General features: G+C 34.4%; 1 protein-coding gene across 2 annotated transcripts in view; it reads right to left on the bottom strand.

The window, feature by feature from the left end:
• Window positions 1-1126: 1126 nt before the first annotated feature.
• ZFC3H1 (zinc finger C3H1-type containing) overlaps window positions 1127-21216 on the bottom strand; it is a 47239-nt gene continuing 27149 nt past the window's right edge. For both annotated transcript variants that reach the window (XM_082351555.1, XM_082351556.1), the window contains exons 17-35: window positions 20876-21007; window positions 20648-20769; window positions 19581-19682; window positions 19257-19376; window positions 18167-18350; window positions 16524-16710; window positions 14980-15168; window positions 14096-14333; window positions 11681-11786; window positions 11400-11598; window positions 10719-10813; window positions 7337-7447; window positions 6960-7064; window positions 6663-6828; window positions 5438-5538; window positions 3150-3251; window positions 2472-2511; window positions 2143-2205; window positions 1127-2013 (exon numbers count right to left, since the gene is read on the bottom strand). In XM_082351555.1, the coding sequence (XP_082207681.1) occupies window positions 1876-2013; window positions 2143-2205; window positions 2472-2511; window positions 3150-3251; window positions 5438-5538; window positions 6663-6828; window positions 6960-7064; window positions 7337-7447; window positions 10719-10813; window positions 11400-11598; window positions 11681-11786; window positions 14096-14333; window positions 14980-15168; window positions 16524-16710; window positions 18167-18350; window positions 19257-19376; window positions 19581-19682; window positions 20648-20769; window positions 20876-21007 (2500 nt within the window). In that variant the 3' untranslated portion in view covers window positions 1127-1875. The remainder of the gene's footprint in view (window positions 2014-2142; window positions 2206-2471; window positions 2512-3149; window positions 3252-5437; window positions 5539-6662; window positions 6829-6959; window positions 7065-7336; window positions 7448-10718; window positions 10814-11399; window positions 11599-11680; window positions 11787-14095; window positions 14334-14979; window positions 15169-16523; window positions 16711-18166; window positions 18351-19256; window positions 19377-19580; window positions 19683-20647; window positions 20770-20875; window positions 21008-21216) is intronic.

The raw sequence follows: 21216 nt of genomic DNA on the forward strand, positions 1-21216 counted from the left end.
TGGGACCTCTAGAGTTGTTACAATGTACAGCCTGCATGGCTGGATCTTGCAGTTGCATTCTTTTTTTTAAAAAGAGACAAATGTTACTGCTGATGGAACTGTTACTGCAACAAATGGTAGGTTTTAGAATTTACAGAAGTTCAAAATTCAGCAGTCTCCAAAAAACTACTGAGACATTTCAATTAATACCAAAAATATTACACTATGGGGAGACAGACTGGAAATATTTTTCCAAGCACCTAACAGTGGTTTTCAAATAATCAGGGAAGGAAAAGCTTTCAAGGTTGAATAGTTAAATGCATACAATGGAGGAATACCCCTCTGGGATTACTATCTTCCACCCAAGTTTCTTTGGTTTTAGATAAAAACCATACAGCCTCTTTTTGGTTTAATGAAAGACCCTAGACAAATGCGTTCTGTTCCTGACCTCACCAAACAGCACTTACTAGCCAAATATGCACTGTCTGGTAGGCACATTAGTAGAGTATCAAAACATGGCTTTATTTTAACTAAGCATTATAAAAATGTACAGATGTACAAATTTGCCTAGTAGTTCATGGGGCTGTTGCTCTGCCTTCAACAACTAGATTGCATTGTAGCTATTAAGACCAGATTTGTGGCAGTGTGTGTGTCATTAACAATTTTTCTACCAAGCGCAAATAACCCACTACAGACTGAAAACAAAACAAAACAAAACAAAGCAAAACAAAAACAAAGTCACCTTTACATTTGGTCATATTGATATTCAACGTAAGACCACATGTCACTAAGCAAATCCTTCAAACTATAGTTGGGAGATACTTTCTAAACACCGTGGTCTTAAGAACAAGGAATTTAATGGTAGTGCAAGCCTATCTGTTCATCGTCCTCAAAATAGAACAGGATCCATCTTCTCGTGAATTTTAAAAGACACTGGAATGTTTTTATGGGAAAGCAGGTTCAAAATAAGAAGTACTGATAAAGTTATAGTGAATATCCATATCTCCTACTTCAACCCTTTCCCACCGGAATGTGAAAAGTGAATAAAGACAGCAACATTTTTCAAAAAGTTAACTTATATTAAAAATATTTTTATAAACAATTTTAATACTACAAAGTAGTATTGCAATACAAAGCAGTTCAAATATTAACTGTTCTTTAAACTGTTAAACTTTATTATAAATTAAAATTTCTTTACAAAAAAAATTGCACATAATATTTGACCACTCTTAGGTTCTGATGCACTGGCATTTGCAATAGTTTCTTTAATCTTCAAGTTAAACAGTCTCGGCAAGGAGTCCAGAACGTAGAAAGGGCAATAAACAACCCTGTTAGAGCATTCAAGTGCAACTAGCAGACTTGTGGCCATGGCAGTTACACTTTCCTTAAGATGGACTGCTTAAGTTTTAAATCCTGAAATGAAGAATCTCAAAAGGTTTAAAGAGGAAAAACTAAAAGGGACTGCCGGCTTTTTACTGTAAACACAGCCCTGGAAATTAAATCCCAAACAAGAATCTCTCAGGCATCAGAGAGTGTCAAGTGAATCAGGAATAGCACAACATAAAGGAAGGGGGAAAAGTAAAAAATAAAAACAAAAACAAAGCAAAATGAAAATAAATGTCAGTCACTTTGAGGAACTATACTTACGTACATGATGTTATGAGAATCTGGCAGGGCCTAGAAGCAGGCCAAACAGGAAGTTCATTTATCCAAGCGAAGAGGGTCATGTTCATTGCTTCCGGTTTTGAGGATAGGATATTGTAGGGGACTTGATATGATCAGTAATGCTTGTCTGCCTTACACAGACCTTAGCCAGGGATCAGCCTAATCTTGAAGGATCATTCAAATAATATTTGGCAATTATTATAAGGACTTAGAACTGACTGCACCCAGTGTTCAGTGATTCTTGCTTTCTGTTTTGTAACTGTTTAAATTTAAGAGCTCATTTAGGCTGACTCCAATCTCTTGGCACTTGGAAACTAGTTTTCTCAGGTTATCAGTTTTACCTCCTTCTGATGCTTCAAACAAGAGTTGCTGTAAAAGACAGGGAAGCACAGAAGTAAGACTTAGCTAGATTTTGAGCATTACCACATCAATGGATATGGCACATGCAGAAAATTTATAGGAAAACTTCAAGATGAAATAAAAGATAAAAAGCATTACATCTTTCCACAGTGATGCACAAAGAGGTAACTTCTGTAAGGCTCTCTGATATAAACGGTGGACCTATAAGATAGATATATATACAATTCCATCAGGAAATGTGGTGGAAAACACCTTCATAATCCTAACTATTTGAATGGTACTGCATAATATAATAACATTCAAGACAACATGGTTATGCTGGATTTTGGAGTTTCCAAACATTTAGAGTTCTTAGGATGTTAACTTTTATGCTTTAATCCTTTCAAATTGAGAAGTCAACAAAAAGGGCAGAATAGCTATTAAAAAAAAAAAAAAAGCAACCCATCTGATAGTCAATCATGGCTTACCTCTCTTTGTCCCTTTAGAACAATCTCAGCAGCAATGGCTCTAAGAAAAAAAAAAGGAATATAGAAAAGGGAAAAGAAAAATTTATATATCTTTGAACAAAATGAGATACTACCACTGGCAGAATACTGACTGTGGGAATCTGAGTACAAAACTTCCTGAAAGTAACAGGCTAAATTTCCAAGGAGGGTAACCTATAGTGAAAAGAAAAATTCAACAATTTTTATCAACTTTACAATAATAAAGCAGACCAGTGTTTTGAACATAAATAACGTTCATGAAAAATACTCATAATTACTAGTAAAAAAAAAAATACTTGGCACTAACACCTTTAAAAGAAAGAAGACATCAGATTATAATAGGGGGAAAACCCCGCATTTCAAAAGAGATAGTCTTAATATGTGTATAGCAGATCTGTTTGTTTGATAACAGTATTGTTATCTATATGTTCTCCTTCAAGGAAAATTAAAACTATCCATTTTGCTTTTAGAGGCAATTGTTAATGAGCACTCCTTCACTCTTGGTATAAAACCTCAGCAAGTGCCAAAAACAAATCTAAATTAGAAGAGAGATCTCTCCGGGGGGAAAAAAATAGATGTCATTTCAGATTTACCTGTCTGGAGCAAACCTTATAAATAAAAGCAATAGCTATAAAAACATGTACATGATTGTTGCATTACATTTTCCAGGTGGCCAGGCATGTTGGGATATTATATGTAAACATCTTGGCTTGAAGTTTCAGAATCTGAACATTGCTTTCTTCCCATTCATGTTGAAGTAGCCTGTAAAGTACATTCAGGAAAATGAACAAAAGCATTGCAAGTATAGGGAACTCCAAATGAGCTCTATGAGCAGAATGTTTGATGAAGCGTAATTTTTGGTCAGTTAAATTCTATCAAGGCTATTCAGCAAGTATTTGTAGAATGCCTCTTACAAAAATTACCCTGGGAAAGAAACATGCAAACTAGCAAAAGGTCCAGTCAAGACCCATACCATCTTCAACAAACTAAAATAAGGCTGATGTATTCCTATAGGATACTAAAGCATTCTCTCCAAATTACACTCCACATTCTCCCTCCCCGTAAATTTTCTAAAATAATGAATTGATATATTAGTGCAATTTCTTGGTATTTTTCTTTCTTTATTAAACACAGTATACTTAATTGTGAATGTTTCTTGAGCTAAAATGTAATAAGTATGGTGACTAATTATTAAGTTCTCTATTCTGAAAAAAAAAGGACAAGGATGACCTTAAGGAAATAAGAAGTATCAAAAGTGGAACTTTACCAACAAAACCAACAATTAAACTACCTATATTCCAAAATGCCTATCATTATAGAAACTACTCAAAACATCAGCACATTTTCTATTTCACATGTTTTATCAAAGGTGATGTTTTATAATACAAATTTCTATAATTAACTTTGGCAGATTAGCATGCTTACTAAGAATTTTTATTATAAAACACTATGGCGGGCTTCCCTAGTGGCGCAGTGGTTGAGAATCTGCCTGCCAATGCAGGGGACACGGGTTCGAGCCCTGGTCTGGGAAGATCCCACATGCCGCGGAGCAACTAGGCCCGTGAGCCACTATTACTGAGCCTGCGCGTCTGGAGCCTGTGCTCCGCAACAAGAGAGGCCGCGACAGTGAGAGGCCCGCGCACCGCGATGAAGAGTGGCCCCCACTTGCCGCAACTAGAGAAAGCCCTCGCACAGAAACGAAGACCCAACACAGCCAAAAAAAATAAAATAAATAAATAAAATTTAAAAAAAAAACACTATGGCGTTATTTTGTTACTCTTATCACAGTCTTAGGCCTTTGTTTTTCAATCTCTTATATCATTTTCCTACAGACATGCTAAGTGGAATGTAAATGCTCTAGAACACAAAGGAATATTTGATAACTATTTTAGGTACCTTATAATCCATAAAACAAGCTTAGAAACATGAGACACAACTGATGCAGTGGAAATGACAGCACAAGTAGAAGCCAAAGCTTTAGTATGCAGTGTACCTTTTTGAATCAAAAAGCACAATTCCTGAGGCTTGAAATGGGTTTTACTCTATCAGAGCAGAAAAACTACAAAGAAATGCTCTAAAAAAATCTTCTAATTGAATGTATGAAATCCCTGGATAAGTGTTTCTCAAATGTGGTTTGAGGGCTCTAGCTCAGGAATCTGCATTTTAAATAACCATCCCATGAGATTCTGATGCATGCTAATATTTGAGAATGACTAAGAAGTCATAGTAGGACTTCCCTGGTGGCGCCTGCCAACGCAGGGGAAACGGGTTCGAGCCCTGGTCCGGGAAGATCCCACATGCCGCGGAGCAACTAAGCCCATGCACCACAGCTACTGAGCCTGCGCTCTAGAGTCCGCGAGGCACAACTACTGAGCCCGCGTGCCACAACTACTGAAGCCCGCGCGCCTAGAGCCCATGCTCTGCAACAAGAGAAGCCACCGCAATGAGAAGCCCGCACACTGCAAGGAAGAGTAGCCCCCGATCGCCGCAGCTAGAGAAACCCCACGCACAGCAATGACGACCCAATGCAGCCAAGAATAAATAAAAAATAAAATAAGTTAATTAAAAAAAAAAAAGTCATAGTAACCAAAATATACATGGGTGGCTGCTTATCTCTTTAACACTTAAAAAAAACCTCTTAAGTAATACTCCTTTGCTGCATAAAACATGCTTTGTGCTTATAATGCATGTACTACGGACAGATGGTATGTGCTTAGGGGACACAGGTGAACTTTACTTGAATTATATGCCTCCTTATAATCTGCAGTTTTCTGAAGTGACCAGACCTCCACACTGACTTTTACATGAATAGTTACATATTGCTTAACAACTCTGAAATTAAAGTGAAAATGAGGCAATAGCCAAAGAGCAGACTATTAGCAAGTTTTCAAGAATAATTTTATATGAAGAGCCTATACAATTGAGCTGAGAATTTTATTTTTTCTTACCTCAGTGCAAGTCCAGAATTAGACGGCATAATTGAGCAAAACCGTTCCAAGGTTTTGGAATGCTGGATCTTTGGAATACAGCTCAAATAAAAGAAAATAACCTGTGAAGGTTGGGGAGGTGGGGAAAGGAATACAACAAAATGTGAAATCCAGTTACCTATGTGTTTTAATGAGAAAACCAAAATGGTCTTTAAGACATGAATGTATAAATTATAACAATGTATGATGCTGTGAGTTACAGTTCCTACCATTAATTATATTAGTGACTTTCCAAATATGAATTAGGAAATATGGTCTAGTGATGACAGCCATGGACTGAGAACACTGACAAGAAGCCAGGAGTCCGGGTTTTCATTCCTGAGTCTACCTTTACTTGCTGTATAGCTGGGCAAGTCATAGGGCTAATAATACCTGCCACATCTTGCTCATGGAATGCCCGTGTGTAAATGACTTAATGTCCATAAAGTGGTTTGAGATCCTGGGATAAAGAATGGCATAGAAGTACAAAGCATAATAATTGGTTATCCCGGTAACAACAAAACCACCCCACCAAAAAAATAAATAAATAAAACACAGAGATGTTTTAGTCTATACTGAGCTTAAGTAGGAGCTTTTAGCTTACACGCACTGAATAAAAGGGGTCTCTGAAAATAAACCAATTTTTTTAAAAACCCTTTGCTTCACTGCCTATAAGAAGATGACCTTATAAATATATCAATATCCAGACTCCACTCTTAAAATTCCAAACAGCATCTGATTTCAGCTTTCTTATGTCCTATGTATAGCTATATCTGCTTGACAAAATACTGATAAAAAGAGCAGCTACAACATGTAAGCACATTCTTACTTATTTTGAAGTTATGGAATTTTTCATTCAGTAAAATTTCCAATTACTCAAGCAAAACATTACTGACATTATTACAATTACTTCTTTTGATCTCTCTTCTTTAATACGTATTAAACCTTAACATCTCTTCACTTTTGCTTCAATGTTAAATTTTCTTAAATAGAAGATAATCAATATGCACATTTTATCTTAACTGAACTTTAAAGGGCTCTGTGCCTAGATTTTGAAGAGATAAATAGAAAACATGGTCAAGAACAACAGTAAATGCTAGTAAAGTGGTCCTAGGAAAATCTCTTGATATTAAACAGGAGTTTTGCTATCATTTAAGTCCCCTACTTTTGTATAAATATCTAAAGAAAATAAGCTTTAAATTCTTACCCTATTATGAAATTCATAGTTGGACCAGTAATCAGCACTGCTAAAAGGAATGGGGTATCGGGCAGGGACTGTAACCAAACATCTATTCACTAAATCAGTAAAAAATCTGAATTCCTGGACTTTGTTTCTGGATCCAGCAGCTCTATTATTGGCAAAGACAAGATAACTGCCAAAAGAAAAACATCATAATTTAGAATAATTAAGCCAGTAATTCTCTAACAAGAAAGCTCATCACCCCTTCCCCAACCATACCCCCTTATTTCAAATCCCATTCTTACTAAGAGGAATTAAACTTACTCCATCCAAATCTTCTGCACTATATCAGACTTCATGGCCACCCCTAACGCTGCCTCATATGCCTCCACTGTCTCTTTAATACTTGATTGAAGAGGATGACAAAGGCTGTTTAAAAAAAAATGGAGGAAAACATTGTATGTCTACAGCTCAATTCAATCAGGTAAAGGAATGACAAAGTATAAACATTACAGATATTACTACAATAGAATCCTTCTTTTGATCTTTCTTTTTTTAATAACGTATAAACCTTAGCATCCCTTAAATTTTGCTTCGATGACTTTAGCAACAGGTTAATTTTAACACAGTGTAATTCAGTAATAAATAACAAATGCAAGCCTAGTATGCAACATTTCTCTCCACAGTAGATAATGTCTCACCAGTATATCAGCCACAAATAAGGAACTTGGTGGTTAAACATTTCATCATCAAAATTTCCTTTACATAAACGGGCTGGAATATCAAGTGGTCCTGGGATATTTAAGAGATGCCTGAGGAAAAAAATCATGTTTGAAATTATGCCTATGTACACATGGATTACTAATGCTTTTTTAAAAAAAAATCCTGTTTCAACTAAAACTTCCTTGAAATATTTTTATACGGTAATGAGACTTTATTTTCATGTGTATACCACACCACTTTGGTCACATCTCCAGCATCATATATTTATTATCTTATACCTACTTGAATAACTCCTCTTCTAAAATGAATTTTTAAAATTTTATAGCCCAAATTAAACAAACCACCATAACCATCTAATGAAACCTAATTAAAAACAGAGAAGAACAAATGAGACTACCAAGTATCTAAAATTTTCCCACAAAATCTGTACTTTCTTGAAAAAAAAAAAATTCTTTGAGTTATAAAACTTGATATCTGAAAACAATTTCTCCCTCACATACACACATACACACAAATACCACTCTACATTTAATTTTAGACATGATATAAAAGCATATTCTATAACATATTGGCCCATAAGGCACTTGTCAAAAAGAGGTATATGATCAAGTAAGATTGAGAAATACCGCAAATTAAAGCCCCCTCTTAAAAAGCCACAACACATATTAGGATATTAAAGGCTCTAAGAAGCCAATCAGTAAAAAAATCTATTTTACTTTGGTAATTCAGGTTTCCCCCCAATATATTTGAATCTGTGTGTATAACATTACCAGCATCTTCAGGAACAATGTTTTTAAAGGAAATACATTGATTTCGACAATGACAACCTAGTATAACTGTTCACAGTGAATTTAGCAATTATTTCAAGGAACTAAGTTTTAATGGATTAGAGAGGCTGTATGGCGGCTGGGGTGGGGGAGGTTGTGTGCTGGGGGCCGTAAGAAAGGGAAGAAATGGTACTTCTAGAAGTCAGATTATCATCCCGACTTGGCCGTAACTAGCTGTATTACCATGAGTTAGTCACTTAACTTCTAAGAATACTGACTTTTCTCAACTGAAAACTGCAGTAAGTAAGAAGAGATAACTTTAAATCTAATCTATGTAAGACTATCCCTACGCCAACTTCAGTAAGGTGAATGAAATCCCCAAGTTAACTTTTATGGTTATCTACTAATCTTCAAATTGATTTGAAACACAGGAAAATTACCCCATCTAGATCTTTCTGTCTGTCTTTATACTAAATTTTACACATAAAATTTTCCAGTATAAAATTTATACTAAATGTTATATAGAAAGACAAATGACAGATTTTTATTTATTTATTTATTCTAAATAAATACTACAGTTCTACATACTTTGTTTTACAATTTCTACTCATGAAATAAAAAAGTATTTTGAACTTATTAAGAGCACTGACTTCTCCTATTAATAAGCTTCGGCTCTTTTATAAATTTAAAAAATTTCTATCAATACCAAGTAAGTATGGCAATGCTGAAAACTCTCTCACTTACTGCCATTCTCTTAATATTTGACTCAAAAGATTTCCTAAGTTAATAGAAATGCACACTCTGTAAATAAGGACTTCAAACTGTCTAAATAAACTAAGCACAGGATACCTTTTCCTCATAATTCTTGGTGAATTATGAATTACAACTTTACACAAAAAAATTAATAAAGCAAGATGACTTAGCAAATAATCAGAAGATTATTTGGAGGTAGCCCACTTTCACATTTTTATTGCCACTTATTTATTCTGCTTCATTAAGCTGACATCAAGAAGATCTGAAGATCTTTGACCATGGCACAAACTGGCAGCATCTTCTTCAAAGCTAAAACAATTACCTCCATGCTGAAGGGAAGATCAGAACCAGCAAGTCTTTAAAAGTCTGGTTCAGCCTTGAATTTATCCTGTGCTTAAGTCTGAGACGTTAAAGCAATCTAATTTAAACAGGGAGAAAGTCAGCATGGGGAAGCTAAACAATCTCTAAATTTCTCACACAATAGTTAAATTTTTCTCTATTAATTTGCATTTCAAATTATTCTTTTGGAATTAATTATAAGATGTTAATCTATATGTAGCAAAGCAGAAAGACTTTCAGGAAGAGTACTAAAATCACTATGTCAATAAACTGGCTACCTACCATAAGAGGACAGATGTAAAGACTCAAGTCTGGTAAAGAATGGTGACCCCAAATTTTTTGCCAAAACTCAAATAAAACTGCATGGTCACAAAATATTCTAGGGTGGATAGACCACTGACTTAACAAAATGTGGGTTATTTTTGAAAATATTTTTTTATATAACACTGCTATACTGTGGGTGGGTGCAGGGAGGGAGCACCTAAGAAAAGAAAAATATATGCAAGCATTAGACTTGCATATATAAATCCAAGACTCTATCTTCGCTTAGTATTTTCCACAAGAATATTTTTTTAGGAGATATCCAGCTTAGACCTTTCTTCTCTCAGTTCTTCCTAACATACAATAAAAAAGTATGTCATGACAAATATTTTCCTTTTGATGCTGTTTTACTTAGGATCAGCAAACTACACCTATCTTCATAAATAAACTTTTATTGGAACACAGCCATGCCTATTCATTTATATATTGTCTATGGCTGCTTTCTTGCTACAAAAGCAAGGCTGACTAGTAGTGACAGGCCATATGGCTTGCAAGCCTAAAATATTTACTATCTGGCCCTTAAGGAAAAAAGTTCGCTGATCCCTACAGAGAGATGAGGAGGAAGAAGGAAAGAGAACTTTAAAAGCCTCCAAAAAAACCCCACTCTTTACGATCTTCTGTGGCCTCTTACTGTTGTTAGAACAAGAACTCACAGGGAAGCAAATAAAGGTAGTAAATACAGAACTCTATATAAGCTACTGAGAAAGTGATGGTTGAGAAAAGAATTCTCCAAAGTTTCTTAACAACCTTTCAGAAGTTAAAGCGGTTCTCTTTAGAATTTTTTTTTTAAAAAGGCATATTACTTACATTCACTTTAAAATCACCAATCCAATAAATTAAAACTCATTTTTTTGAAAATCACTGAGATTGTCTCAGGATAATTTGTTGCTACAGTATTAATTGCTAAAATTAGCAATGACAGTAATTAAAAGCATGGATCACCATGGTGTTAACATAAATTTAGTGTTCTTAATCCAAAGAATGCAAAACATTTTACATCTTGTGTCCATTTTTATTAAATTCTACTGCCCTTATATCAGTTCTGTAAGAGGGTATTCCAGTGTCTTAAAAAAAAAAAAATCAGTCTAAAATATAATCAATCCACCAAGAAATTGGTAATCTTTCCACTGAGCTACACTATTTCTCATTCCTCTACAAATCAAGAGTTTTACAAACTTACCGAAACAGATCCAAGTTACTATACTTCTCAAACCCAGGTTTAAAGAAGGATGCGATAAATTTCCGCAAAAATGGAAGAAGATTATCTCCTCGATTCTATTTTTAAAAGAGAGAGGAGGGATACACATTAGGCTTACAATGTTTAATTAAAATCTTTCAAGGGAGGAAAAGCCCCCCTGCCCCCCCAACCACTGGTTAGATTAGGATTTTTTGAGTAGGTGGAGGTAGAGATGACTTTTGTATTCTGATCTCCAAATTGAACTAAACATTAAACAGTTTAACACCCAATATACCACAAGCTCAAGTTTCACTCACCAATTTCACCGATTAGCCATTAAGCTCTATTTACATGTTTGGCACTGTGCTAGGTGTTGGGAGTAGGGGAGCTCTAAATCAGAATAAGACATGGTCCCTGCCCTCTAGGAGTTCTTAGAATAGTATATAAAGTAGCTGTAAGCAAAATTACAATGTAATGTAATTAAGTGCAACGGTAGAACTATGCATGAGGTATTATGGCAGAAAGAGAAGGAATACCTAACAGTATTGCAAAGGGCAAAAGGATCAGTAAAAGCATCCTGGAGAGGCTGATGCCTGAAACATCTTAAAGGATGAATAAACGTGAAACATAAAAATATCATATTTAAGAATTATGAAAAAACAAGAATTGAGTCTTTTTTTTTACCTGCGAGATGAAGAATTTGCATGTATGATAAAAAACCTCTGCATTCTGAAGATTTTTTTCAAATGCAGTAAGCCACACTGCCCTAGCTTTGTCATGCTGATTTGTTTCCAAATATAAAGCAACGAGGGATTCCAACAACTGGCAGTTCATGGGACATGATTCCAATAAATATTTACAAAGCTTCACTGCAGCCTCATACCTTCACAAGAAAAACACACATTTAAACACATGAAAAAATCAATTTTTAACATGAGGTTAACTGCTTGTCAATTAAGTTTTACCTCCCAAGAAGCTGGTGCAGAACAATCATGTTTGTGTAAAGTGGAACACAAGCCTCTACTCTTTCCTCAACAGTAAGGCTCTCATCTGTGCAAGCTTTCACCGCATCTATCCAAAAACACCACAATAACATGAATCAAACATAAAATGAATTATGTGACTGTGTTATTTAAACTCTAAGGTAGCCTATTCTTTTGTTTGACTATATCTTATTCACCTTTACTAAACTCCTGGTTTTCACCCAAAGGAGGTATTTCAGATATCTCCAAACTCCTAAAATTGAATCTTTCACCCTCACTTTCCTGTTAAGAATAAAACACCCAATATGAGCTCTTGCATCTTTGCATTTATACTAAATTCCTGAAAAATTATGTCAAAGAAATTAAAGAATGAATTATCTTTTCATCTTTCTCCGACCCACTTCAAGAGGCCTTGCTCTGCTGATCTACAGCCATTTAAACGTCTCCCCCTAAACTAGATCTTTTCCTTACTCCTTCAAAACACTTTTCCCTTTGTAAAGAGTCCTTTAATCGATGTTGCTACTTCTTAGAGAAAAGTCCTCCACTGTTTCACTTCGCACAACTGTCACCATTTCCTCCTTGCCCAAGGTGGTACGACTTCCCAGAACTGCTGAGTTTAAAAATGAATGCCATTCTGAAACAGCACTTTTGAAGTTCACTTATAAGGATCCTATCTAAACAAATATATCTCTACATTCATTTTATCTGATTAGCAATTGATAATGTTCTTCCTCTTCTTTTTAATTTCTTCTTGCCTCTGCTTCCAAGAGACTGTTTATATTTTCTCTTGGTCTCATTCACTGACTCAATTCTCCCTTTTACCCCTTACTGCTATACTTTAAAATCTCCATTTCCTCAAATAAAGTATCTCATAGCTTCAGCTGGTGAATAACTTACTGGGAGTGCACATTAAAAACTGTAAAGCACTATATAATACAATAATTTCTATGTTGATAACTTTCAAATCCATTTCTCTATCCATAATTGTCCATTTAAGGTGCACTTCCTTATTTCCTTCTGCCAACAAGCATTTCCACTTGGGTGACCAATTATCATTCACAAATACCACTCCTACTACCAAAATCAGTCTTCCCAATTCACCAGTTTTCTATTAGTACCCTTTCCTTTTCCTGGTCTCAAAACCCTGATATCACCTTTGACTACTTTTTCTCTTCTTCCCTGACATTTAATCTGTCCCTAATCTCTATATGGTAACTTAAAATGTCTCCAATAAATACTCTTTCCCAGGTTACTTTTTTTAATGCCTCACTTATGGCTGTCAGCTTCTGGTTGGTTTTCCTACCTTTGGTATCATTTCTCTCCAGCATATTCTTTCTTTCTTAAAGAATCTCTATTGCCATCAAGCCTACCAGACTTAAAAGTTCTTGAAAATCTGGTATCATTTCCACTTATCAAGCTGAATTCCTACTGTTCTCCAGCACAAAAAGTCTCACTTTGATAAGGAGTCTCCCTTCTTCTAATTTCCCTTTAAATCCATTGCACCAATTCCTATCTTCTTGTTGCTTTTTGTTTACTTAGCTCCTCTAATAGGAATGTCCTTTTACTTCCTTTCTTCCCTAGTTTATTCAATGAACATTTACTAAGCGCTCAGTACACTGCCAGACATTATAGGCCCTTGAGAAATATAAAAATAAGACAAGAGTTCCATCTTTGAGGAGGAGGCCCACCATGTCAGTCACATTATAGGCAAGCTTCAAAGTCCAGCTCCAAGTCCTAATTCATCTATGAAGACATACTTGATCATGCCAACCTGCAATAATCTCTTCCCTTCAGGTTTATGGCCTGTACCATGTAATTCTCTAAATCACAGATCCCAGTCTCTTCTCTGAGCACAGAATTTAGACTATATACTAATAGACAGTTATGCGGCCTCATATGTTCATTAATTATGTCAGATGTATAGATTTTATCTTCTGACTAGGCTATATACTTCTTATTAGAAGGGAACAGGCTTTATATCTTATATATGTTCCAAAGCAGATACCTCGGTTAGTACATAGAGGAATCAAACTCACTGATTGATGGAGAAAATATTAATTACTTGAAAAAATAAGATATTATCTTTTAACTTTCACCTTGATAGATTGCTTTACAAAAATATACCTGGTTCTATGATTCAATCAACTCATTAAACCTATGTAAATATGCTATATTATGCACATATTTAGCTGATATCCTTTGCCATAATCAGAAAAACGTGGCTTTCATAGATGCCAATGCCCATCTTATCTGATTCAATCCTTAATTTTTTAAGCATTTACATAATAAAGCGTAAAACCACAGCTTGCAATACATAAATTTGTTTCATTTAATTTCAAAGAATCATAATAAGCAATAAGTTGATGTTCTAAATAATTTATGAACATTTATACTTACCCTCAAATACTGCTAACAACATGTCAGGATTAGTCTTTATATCTTGAACTGCTTGCCACGGCATTACAAATGGTTCTATATTAACAATTCTTGAAGGATTGGCATTAGACGGATCATAAAATTTTGAAGGGAGAACGCTGAATTCAATAAGATGTATGTAGGCCAGCCATGCCAAACATCGATCACTTGCTTTAAGGTATTCAGCTACTATTCCATCATTAGCCAATTTCAATGCATTCTAGGTAAAATGGAAAAATAATCTGAAGGTGTTTTTAAAAATATTCCTAATAAGATTCAACTGTGAAGGCAAAGAAGATTAAAAGTGTTTTGTTTCTTTGGCATGGTTCTTAAATACCTAAGTCAAAATTCTGATACTCACCAATTTTTTTAATGGAGAAACTCTTTAGAGATATCAATACCAGATTAACATAATTTTTACTATGCTAAGGTTTATGACATAATTAATGAAAAGGTTAAATTTATTTGTACATTTTAAGTATCTTGATATTCAAAATCTAGTAAGATAAAGAGAAAAGAGTAAAATAAACAAAAAACCTCACCACACCCATATAGAAGATTTTCACTATGGACTAATTTTTTCCCCTTTTGGTCTGAATATTGAAGTTTATTCTGGTGGGTACTCAGCAAATATTATTTTCATTTAAACCTCATAAACACTCTAAATAAGGTATTATCCCTACTAAATAAGCAAAGGAGGAAACAGCTGTAAACTTACCAAAATTCACACAACTTACCAGTAAGTGGCAAACAAAGATTCAAATCTAAAGCCTGTGTCCTTATCTTTCCACAATGCTACCTGTACTGTTTTAAACCTTTAAAAAATTCTCTACAGAATGTCATTAAATGCTATAATAAATGTTTACCTGTAAAACTGCAAGTGCACTTTGGCATCTTCCAGTAAATATGTGTAGCTGAACTCTAAACAAAAGAGCCTCTAAAAGCTGAAAGGACAGAATATCTGATGGTTCCCGCTTGGCTGCTCCCATCAGGAACTCCACCATTCTCTCACATACGTAATCCTTTTCTTCAAAGGTGCTTTCTAGGTGCAGAAACTGCCCAAAGGGATTTCATATGATTACTCCTGCTTCATAAGAATAATCTAAAACTACAGATTTTTCACATTTCATTAAGAAACTATCACATATTAAAAATACAAGTTCTATAAAAAGGATAATTGCAAATATGTATAAACCCATCGTACAGTACTATAACCTAGATTTCCCCTTCTACCACAAGTTGGAAAGTGGAATCAGATGAAAACTAAAACAATACAGATATACTCTCAGAATTATCACTAAAGCAATTTCACATCTCCTTTCCTTGAATCAATGAATGGCAGCAAGACCATGAGGGATCTCCAAAAGCTCACATGTTTATGATCACATACAATCTGAATTGCTCAGGTGTTTGACTGTATAAAAATTTTGAGAATAGCATTCATATAAGAAATATGTGACAAAATAATTAAAAGATTTAACCTTTTAAAGAAATTAAGAGGTCCTTTAAAGAAAAAACAACTTAAGGAAAAACATTACACCCTATAATTTGTGGTGATCAATAGCATTAACTTTGGTACAAGGCTGCAGGTTAAAAGTCAAGCATTTTTCGTTATCTAAATCTACTCAGTGAATTAGGAGAGTAAGAAAGTGGCAAGTTCATTCATTAAGAGATACCATGTTATCCAAATCTATCTGTTTTGAATTTCAGTTAGCAAGTAAATGACAGATCTGGTAGTAACAGTTTATATGAAAGTTTATCTGAATCTAATAATTCCTGAGTTCAGCTGGTAAAAGTTCACATATTAATGAATATTTATTTTATAAGTGAATTAATCATAATTTTAAGTTTAAGCCTGGGTAAGAAACACCCCATTTTCTCAGAGAATGAGGAAAAAACCCACTTTTTCACCAAATCTTTTAAACTTAGCAAGGTTTGATATTAGTATGATTTACAGATAAAGTTTTCTCCGTAAGTAACGAGGGCATATAATAAAAAGACCAAATTATTTCCTGGCTTTCATGAAAATGTTATATAAGCATAAAAAAAATTTTTTAAAATTATTTTCAGGTGCTTAGCAAAAAATTCATTTAACTTTGCCCAAACCAAAACTGCTTAAGAATAGGTTAGTGTAAAATGTTTTTAAATGTTTATGTTTCCTCACTACCAATAAAGTAAACAACAACAACAAAAATCACCTCTTCACTAAATACTGTCTTGTTTAGTCTAAATTAATCCTGACCCAGAGAAGTGGTTTTGAGGTTACTGGACAGTGAAAGTAAGGTTATTATTATATCTGTATGCAGACAAAACATATGATCTATTAACCTACACATCAATATTTAAGATGACCTAAAGAATTATTGATAACACACACATACACACACACAACTTTATCTTTTCTACTCACAGTCCAAAAACTTTGATAATCAGGAGCATATTCAACAGCTGTTTCACACATTTCCTGCACCTCCTCCTTGGTTCCTCTTTTTGAGAACAATCTGAGGTAATGACACCAAATTTCTGGATTGTCTTTGTTGCTTTCCAAAGCTCGAGCCAGAACATTTAAAGCAGAATCCAAGGACTCAGAACATAGCCTACATGTTTGAAAGAAAAAGCAGGACCATTTCTTTTAACACTTGAAAATACTTTTTAAATCAGTCTAGTTCTAATAAGTCAACTTTTTAATTCCATTTTCTATTAGAACCTACCAAGAAGCTAGAATCACCAATGACAAAGGGAGGTAGATTAAGATTTTAAATCACATCCATCCAGAACAGGTCCCGATTTCCCACTGACCCAACAATTCCCTTTTAAGTGGATGTTCAATGCGCATTTACCAGATAAAAACACAGTGTTATAAAACCACTAGATTATCAACTTCAAGTGTGCTTTATGTCCATATTCAGCAATACCTTTTATGATCTACACTGGTCTGGGAATGGGAAAAGTTAAACAATTCTCCCTCAAGGCCAGCTACTACCAGCACAAAATAATCAAAGCTTTCAATATAATAGTTCTTTTCAACAGTCAAGGGCTTGCTATCTCTTGGAGAAGAAAACTGTCTCTCATGATCCTATTCATAAAATAATGTACAGTTTTTTGGCCTTCACTCAGTAAATGAGTCAGAAAAGAAAACACTGTAACTTATCCTATTAACATGAAAATGACACACAAGGCAAGTTAAATAAGCACCATATTCAGGTATGTGTGATGTATTAGCATTCTGCAGTGCTACCTTAAAAAAGTTTTTATACCAAGTTTTAAGACAGAGCAGCCTGTTTAAAAAAAAGAAAACCTTACTATTGTAATTCTAAAATTACAGTAATAAATATTACTCCTGGTAATACGAGATTATTCCTGGCAATCCTATCAACAAGTAGGAGTCAAAAAACACAATTATGTAATAGGAGCTGTCATTTTTGAGGTAAATCACTATTTATCTTATTTGAATACACATAATATAACACCACACACAGAAAAAAGTCAATTCACCAGAATTTAGAGGTTCTTAGACAAGCTTTAAATCTCCAAATTAAAATTAACATAAAATTTAACCTATTCCACTGTGACTTTATCACAATTTTATTGAGACCATGACTACCTGACTTTTTAAAAAACCCAATGATTAATTCTTGGACGTTTGGTAGTGTATATATGTCCATGCCACTCTCTCACTTTGTCACAGCTTACCCTTCCCCCTCCCCATATCCTCAAGTCCATGCTCTAGTAGGTCTGTGTCTTTATTCCCGTCTTACCCCTAGGTTCTTCATGACCTTTTTTTTTTTTTCTTCTTAGATTCCATATATATGTGTTAGCATACGGTATTTGTTTTTCTCTTTCTGACTGACTTCACTCTGTATGACAGACTCTAGGTCCATCCACCTCACTACTTCTAATAGCTTTTAAACAATTAAGTGCTTTTGGCTTTGTCAAAAAACAAAGACTCCATTGATAGTAGCAAGGAAACCTGATTACCAGAGATAATTTTTTTACTTCAAACATAAAAATATAAATGTGCAACAGTTTACACAAAGATAGAAGGGGACGTACCCCTCATTTTGATTCAAGTACTTGTATGCAAGCTTGAGCCAAAGTTGTACGTGAGAAGGATTTTCAAGTACACTTGCTTCTAAATTAGCAATGTCATCAGTCTCATTTGTAAAGTATCTGACATCATCTGGAGTGACAACTGTATCCAAAGCTGGAACATTTATTCGGTTCTCTGGCTGGAAGGCTATAAGAAAAAGCACTATTAGCTTCACAATTTCTCTAAATCCACAAACCCAAGAAAAAATGATTGGCCTTATCTTTAAAATAATCTAAAAATCTAAAGCTCATAGCTTTAAGGTAGAGCAATCATATAGTTTATTGTCCAAACCAGGACACTTCTAAGAGTAAAAAGGGATGTTAATAAAAATTACACCAGGATGACAGGTATAAACTAGGACTCTGCTGGGCAAACCCGAAGTATGACCTCTCTACTCTAAGGGTAAACGACATCAACTGATAATTAACATTCATTAAGTCTTAAGAGAAAGTTATAATAATTTATGAAGATGACTTATTCCATATTCCACTACATCTAAATTAGAGAAAAAGTGTTAATGTAAATAAGTACAGGAGAGCATATTTGCCAATCCACAAAGAGTAGGCAATTAAATTATGCAAACTTGAGAATATAATGTAAGATGTACTCGACAATAAGGCACTCATTTATACATTACTTTGTTCACTCATTTAATTCATTCATTCTGTGCACCTACTGCATGTCAGAAAACACAGACTCAAAGATACAACAAAACAGAACTCCTGCTCTCAAGAAGGACACGGGCCAGGCAGTAGTTCTCAGATGGGAGCAGCACTGCTCCCCTCTCCCCACTCAAGTAATATTTAAAGCTGTCACATTTACTAAAGGGTGATCCATGCATTTACTGGGCAGGGGTCATGAAAACAAAACATCCTGCAATATAAGGCACAGTCTTGCCCAAGGAAGAACTAATTGCCTTAAATGCCAAGCAGCATCACTTTTTTAAAAACAGAAACTTTTAAAAGGCTAGTAGATTACACCAAAAGATTAGCAAAGTGTTAGCAAAGTGTAACACCACAATTTAATGATTCTGGATCTTAAATTACTTCTTACCATACTTAATAGGTCCTGTAGACTGTTCCTCATCACTACTGAAATTATTCTCTGAAATAGGTTTTCTCCAAAACTTTGGCTTCCACTTTCTTTTATCTTTGTAGGTTGTAAATGGAGGTGCTAAAGTAGACAGGAGAAGACTGCTGGTTAACAGAACTAGTCTTTTATAGTTTTGAAGGATACCCAAATAGTACTCAAAAAGAGCTAAATTTATTCTATCATGTTACGCAGACATGATATATATATATTTTTACATAATGCCAAAAAATTTGTTCTCATAAACTCTAAGGTCCTTTTGTGCGAGAGAAAGATACATATACTCACTATGGCCTTTACTTTCATTGATATTGCTCACAAGGAGAACAGCCATCTGGTCCATTGACATTCGATCTTTGTTTACTCCAAAAAGTTTCTCAACATATTTTTCTGAAATTAGAGCAATGATATCTTCATAAGAAGTATAAAAAACATGGATTACAGAGATGAGGCTAATTAAAGAGTATGAAGTAAAGAATAGTTTAAAAATTAAAGGTACTAGTCAAAAACACCTATGGCCTTCTAAAGGGCAGGGTCTACATTATCTTAACTACTACAGCAAATCCTACCATATCATGCACCCCAATTTGGACTGAAAAAAAGTATTTCCTAAAACAACCTAAGCAAGTGAAAATTAAAGTCCCTAATTAGGAATGACTAAATAGATTCAGTGATGTTACAATCACTCTGAGTTGTGATAATACTGAATTTAACAAACACTAATTCCCCTACTTCGAAAAGACTTGTAGTTTAAGGTTTAATATTTGGCACTAAATCTGGGGAAAAGCTTAACAACATTTATTCACAATGTCTGGCAGTAATCTATGCTTTCTACAGTGTCAAAGTGTATAAAGTCCTTTTTTATTTCATTGTAGAATCTGAAACTATAGTCACCTCAACTTCTAATCCCCCTCTATTTTTGAAAATAGTAAATAAAAATAGGGTCTATTTTTAAATCATTGGTAATATTTCTATACTATGTTAACATATTCTTCTAAATAAAGTGAAATATTTAGATGAGCTCCGTCAAAAGAACCGTCTGCAATAATGGAAATGTCTTACATCTGCACTGTCTTACTGGTAAGCACTTACCAATACTGAGCTCAATAGTGCCTACTGAGCACCTGAAATGTGGCTAGTGTGACTGAGGAAGCAAATTTTTATTTTAATTAACTTAGATTTAAATAGCAACACATGGCTAGTGACTACTGTACTGGACAGAGCAGATCTAGATAAAGTGTCATAGATGAATGTATTGAATTATTATGGCTATTTAAAGATGTCAACAACTGAATATAAAACTTTTAAATTGCCTAAATTCAATTTTCACTTGGGAAACAAGAGGTCTTTAAAACCTGCTGCAGCAGCAATTTCTTCATCAGTGCTCGTCTCTGAACAACCAATCAAAGACAGATTATATGACAGAATGTCCTGGAATAGCTGTTTTCGGCTAAGCGTATAGTCTTGTGTATGCTGCCTAAAATAAAATAACAACACAGAAAAGATAATCATGTATATATCAAAGCTACATAACCAAGACTGCCTTTTAAATTATAAAATGTTAACAAATAAAAACTACTCACCATTGACAATCATCATCATTACATGTTCCTGTTAAATCAAAACGGCAGAAACACTGATCTGGTTCGATCATATTACTATACGATACTGAGCTTAGGGGAAGTTTTTCCTTGGTTCGATAGTATGGACTGAATCTAAGAAGAGAGGTAGAGAGGCACATTACGATGCTCCATAAACATTCCTCAGAAATTTTTAAATGTTTTCATTTTTTCTTTCTCAATTAAAGTTTCTATACTTTGAGCTTACTATTTATCTAATTACTTAATACCAAAATTAACTCTAGAAAACAACCAGAATATCAAGTCATAGGGACAAACTACTTTTATACCCAGACATAAAATAT

This window comes from Balaenoptera borealis (assembly GCF_965194805.1).
Source record: "Balaenoptera borealis genome assembly, chromosome: 13".
NCBI lineage: Eukaryota > Metazoa > Chordata > Mammalia > Artiodactyla > Balaenopteridae > Balaenoptera > Balaenoptera borealis.